Consider the following 5611-nt stretch of genomic DNA (forward strand, 5'->3'; position numbering starts at 1 on the left):
GAATACCATAGACTGGGTGGCTGACAAACAACAAATTTATTTCTCACAGTTCTAGAGTCTGGGAAGTCCAAGATGAAGGTACCAGAACAGTCAGGTTCTGGTGAGAGCCCTCTTCCAGATTGCAAACTACCAAATTCCCATTGTATCCTCACAAACCCTAGAGCAGAGAGAGGAAGCAAGCTCTCCTGTGATTCTTATAAGGGCACTCATCCCATTCATGAGGGCTCCACCCTTATGACCTCACCTAATCCAATCACTTTCCAAAGGCTCCACCTCCTAATACCATCACAATGGGGGTAGGGTTTCAACATACAAATTTTGGAAGGACACAGTTAGACCATAACAGGACTTTAGGGCTTCAACACATGAACTTGGAAGGGGCAGGAGGCACAATTCAATCCATACTTTTAAATAAAAATATTGTTAAATGAATCTCTCTTAGGTGCCTCTGTGGCCAAGTCTTCCTGCCTTGATGGATTATACACTTGAGCCCAATGTGACAATAACTGACTACTACTATCCTGATATCATCTCAAGCCCCTGTGATGGGGAACTTATCCAAAGAGATAGCAAGTTGCTTCTTGCCATCTTTTACTGCCTCCTGTTTGTATTTGGTCTTCTGGGAAACAGCCTGGTCATCCTGGTCCTTGTCACCTGCAAGAAGCTGAGGAGCATCACAGATATATACCTCTTGAACCTGGCCGTGTCTGACTTGCTTTTTGTCTTCTCCTTCCCCTTTCAGACCCACTATCAGCTGGACCAGTGGGTGTTTGGGAATGTAATGTGCAAGGTGGTCTCTGGCTTTTATTACATTGGCTTCTTTAGCAGCATGTTCTTTATCACCCTCATGAGCGTGGACAGGTACCTGGCAGTTGTCCGTGCTGTATACGCCATGAAAGTGAGGACGACCAGAATGGGCATAGCCCTGAGTCTGGCAGTGTGGCTGATTGCCTTCGTGGCCACCAGCCCATTACTAGTATTTTACCAAGAGGCCTCTGAAGATGGTGTTCTACAGTGTTACTTGCATTACAATCAAGAGATGCTGAAGTGGAAGATCTTCATCCACTTTGAAATGAATATCTTAGGCCTGTTGATCCCATTCACCATCCTTATGTTCTGCTACATTAGCATCCTGCACCAGCTGAAGAGTTGCCAGAACCACAACAAGACCAAGGCCATCAAGCTCGTTCTCATTGTGGTGGTTGTCTCTTTACTCTTCTGGGTCCCGTTCAATGTAGTACTCTTCCTTACTTCCCTGCACAACATGCACATCTTGGATGGATGCGTCATGAGCCAGCGGTTGATCTATGCCACCCATGTCACAGAAACCATTTCCTTCATCCACTGCTGTGTGAACCCTATTATCTATGCGTTCATGGGCGAGAAGTTCAAGAAACACCTCTCAGAAATATTTCAGAAAAGTTGCAGCCACATCTTCCTCTACATAGGGAGACAAATCTCTAGGGAGGCGTGGGAAAGGTCATTCTCCTATCAGCACTCCTCCCATTCCTCCAGTATAGACTACATTTTGTGAGGCAGGTGCCTTAGAGCAGCCCTCTGCCTCCATCACCCATCTTCTTTCAGGAGACAAAAATGATTCACACTGGAGTCTGAGACTAAGTGAAGGGAGACTCTTAGAAATTTGGCTATAGACACAAGACTTATTTCATGATATTCAAGGAATTCCTGCTATTGCAAATTAGTCTTCTCAACTTTCAAAAACTTTGTTACTATTTTCTGAAAAGAGTCTATATATTTCACTATGAATTGTAATGTTAGCTCTAGGGATTTTTTTTCCTTAGTTTTTGGAGTATCTTTATCAAGTACCGAATTAAATTTTATCAAATGCTTTTTCCTTATCTATTGAAGTGATCATGTAGTTTTCCTCCATTATTCTGTTAATTTGGTGAACTATATTGATTGATTTTCTTATTTTAAATCAACCTGTATTTTCCCTGGAAAAAATGACTTCATGGTTATGATCATTTTAATAAATAATTGGATTCTCTTGGGATTTTCGTATCTGTGTTCATGAGAGATCTTGTCCTGTAATTTTTCTTTCTTATAGTGTCCTGGCCAGGTTTGGCCCCCAGAACAAAGGGTGGATTGTATTATACGTCAATTATAACGTAATAAAAAAAATGCAAGTCCCCCTCCCCCACACACAACAAAACCAACCAACCAACCCGACAACTCTTCAACAGGGCCTGTAATACCCCGCAAAGATTGTCTCCCTTTTCTCTTTACTTGTGCTGGTCCAGCCACTCTGGCCTCCCTTCAATCCTGGGAGATTGATCTCCATGATTTATTCAAAATGGTTCTTCCTCTCAATTTGTGTGTGTGTCTTTTTCTCCCTGAACTCTAGTTAACTGAGTGTTAATACTTTTCTTATCCATATCTTGTAGCTTTATTTTATATTTTCTGTTTTTTAAAGAGTTCTTTAATTTGCTCTTCCAATTTTCTAATTCATGTTTTAGCTATATTCCATCTATTATGCTCTCATTTCAGCTATTATATATATATGTGTGCAGATATATATATATATGTATATAATGTGCTCCTTATTTCAACTATTATACTTTTCATGCTGGCACAGTGATGGCCTTGATACTTGCTGGGTTGAAATGATGAGGTCAGATAGAATCATGCTGTGTGTAACCTTTTTTAAAAAAAATTTTTATTGGAGTATAGTTGGTTTACAATGTTGTGTTAGTTTCAGGTGTACTTCCCTCTGTTTCTTTTTCTTTTTTAAAAAAATTAATTAATTAATTTATTATTTATTTTTGGCTGTGTTGGGTCTTCGTTGCTGCACACAGGCTTTCTCTAGTTGCGGCGAGCGGGCGCTACTCTTTGTTGCGGTGCGCAGGCTTCTCATTGCGGTGGCTTCCCTTGTTGCAGAGCACAGGCTCCAGGCGAGTGGGCTCAGTAGTTGTGGCTCACGGGCTCTAGAGCGCAGGCTCAGTAGTTGTAGCGCACGGGCTTAGTTGCTCCGCGGCATGTGGGATCTTCCCGGACCAGGGCTCAAACCCGTGTCTCCTGCATTGGCAGGTGGATTCTTAACCTCTGTGCCACGAGGGAAGTGCCCCGTCTGTTTCTTAAAAGGAATTCCTGACACCAAAGTCAGCCCGGTGGCTTTGTGTGTTCCTTGCTGAGGCAAGCCTCTACTCTTTGCCATTAGCTGTATGCAAAAGGATTTATATATTTGAAACAAATAATCAGCTGGGCTATGTTGAGTCAGATTTAGATGACTCTGCTCAAGCCACATCCATGATGGCAGCTATCCTGTCCACGTAATAGATACCAAGATCAAGCCACAGCAAGTTCATTTAAGGGCGTGAACCAATTTTTAAGTATCTTGACAGATACACTTGCAGGTGAGATGATATAGGAGAAAATAATTATAATACATGAAAAACATGTTTTGAATTTTATAAAAGGCATTATAATTGGCCCTCATGTAGCTCTGCTAATGGAGGAAACGTATATAAATAATCTTAAACGGCAAAAGCAAAATGCCGTTAAACCCTAGGTCTGAAGTGCATTGGAATTTACTTTCTCAAAGCAATAGCAAATTACTTTTCTAATAATAGATGGTTTTATTAAATATTAAAAGTGGCTAGTGTTTACTTGAGTTCATCCTGACTTGTCCTGATACATCCTGAGTGGAAGGGGAGTCAACCTGAAATGGAACATTTGCTAGAAATAATCCACCAAACAAAGAATAATCCATATGTGTTTCATCTAGAGATGACTATAAAAAAAAAAAAAGAAATGATGAGGTCAGGAGGGATATGGAGAAGGGAACAGAGGGACATTCACATTTTTAGGCACCTACTCTGAGCTGGGCACTTAACTGGCATTTTCTCATTAATCTTCAAAGAGCCCTTCAGGATGATTATTGTTAACCTAAGAGGCTGCCAAATCAGAATCCCAGAGCATGATGTCTCCAAAGCCACGGAGTTCCCCCCTGCCTCCTGCAAGTGCACTGTCTTCTCACACGTGCCCTGTGCTCCTCAGCTGGGCTGCCCCGCTGCCTGGCCTGGAGTAGGCTGAGTTCTGCAGGACACGACTCTGAGTTCAGCCAGCCCCTCGGAGGGGCCTCCACCTAGGGCACCACCAGACTGGATCAGCTCGATGGTCGGGGTGTGAATTGGGGAGGGGTCTCCTCTACGTGCTACTGGACTGCTGCCTGCCAGGATTTTTCTCTCTCCAACCCAGCAAAGACCATTTGGAGCGGCCAACACTTGTGAAATGGGATGTATCTCTGGATCTTGAACCATGCTGGCCTTTCCTGATAGGACATTGCAGGGGACACCTTGGAATTCCTGTCCTGGACCCTGCTCCTCACTTACAAGCCAGCCTAAAGTAACCTCTCTGCATGTCAAGGCAGTCATGTATAAGATGAGGTTGAAGATGGTGATGATGATGCTTTCTGTCTTGCCCTCTCCATAGGACTGCCTGATGTCCCACCTGTAACCTGTAAACATCTTTGTACACATAAAAGGTTAAGTATTATTACTATAATAAAAATACACAGCACATAGCCTTCTACTAGCTGTGCAACTTTGGACAGCTTACTTTAACTGTTCTGTGCTTCAGTTTCCCTACATGTAAAATGCAGACAGTAATAATGCATACCTCTGATTTCTGTGAGACGGTTGGTTATATAGGGTTATGCGCTGTGTCTAACGCCACCTACCGTTCACTAGCTGGCAGTAACAAGAGTCTCCTACAGCAAGATTGAAAGAATGGGAGATCATTCCTGTGTGTATCTGGTATATGTGTGTGGTATGTTAAGAATGTGTCTGTCAAGGAAAGGCTGAAAAACTGTTCCAGATTAAAGAAATATATGATCTTAAATTGGATTCTGGATCCAGGGGGAAATGCTCTGAAGGATGGTTTAGGAACAATTGGTGAAATTTTAATTTGGACTATTTATGAGATAGCATAAGTATTAAAAGCGATAAAACAGGGCTTCCCTGGTTGCGCAGTGGTTAAGAATCCTCCTGCCAATGCAGGGGACACGGGTTCAAGCCCTGGTCTGGGAAGATCCCACATGCTGCAGAGCAACTAAGCCTGTGCGCCACAACTACTGAGCCTGCGTGCCTAGAGCCCGTGCTCTGCAACAAGAGAAGCCACCGCAATGAGAAGCCCGCGCACTGCAACGAAGAGTAGCCCCCACTGGCCGCAACTGGAGAAAGCCCGCACGCAGCAACGAAGACCCAACGCAGGCAAAAATAAAATAAATTAAATAAATAAAAAAATTTTTTAAAAGGCGATAAAACGGAGAAACAGAACAGTGCCTGGGTACAGAAAGCACAACAATTAATGTTACTTGTTATTACCAACTAGGATGTAAGCCCCATGAGGTCATCGACTTTATCTGTTTTATTCACTACTGTATCCCCAAAGTCTGGAACAGTCCCTGGCACACAATATGTACTTAATTAATATTCGTTGGCTGGAGAAATGAACTGGTTCCTGAAACAAGACACAGTTAAGAACTGGGGTGAGGTATCAGGGCCATCTGTCCTCACATGCAGAGATTGAGGATATCCACTCTGGTTCCTGATCATTGTTTGTGACCCTGATGACCCTGGCTTGCAAAACA

General features: G+C 42.9%; 1 protein-coding gene across 1 annotated transcript; it reads left to right on the forward strand.

Moving 5' to 3' along the window:
- Positions 1–472: 472 nt before the first annotated feature.
- Positions 473–1534, forward strand: CCR8 (C-C motif chemokine receptor 8). Its single transcript, XM_007191444.2, has one exon. The coding sequence runs from the start codon at positions 473–475 to the stop codon at positions 1532–1534; it is 1062 nt and encodes a 353-aa protein (XP_007191506.1).
- The last annotated feature ends 4077 nt before the right edge of the window (positions 1535–5611 follow it).

The sequence above is a fragment of the Balaenoptera acutorostrata genome, chromosome 10, assembly GCF_949987535.1.
Source record: "Balaenoptera acutorostrata chromosome 10, mBalAcu1.1, whole genome shotgun sequence".
Lineage (NCBI taxonomy): Eukaryota > Metazoa > Chordata > Mammalia > Artiodactyla > Balaenopteridae > Balaenoptera > Balaenoptera acutorostrata.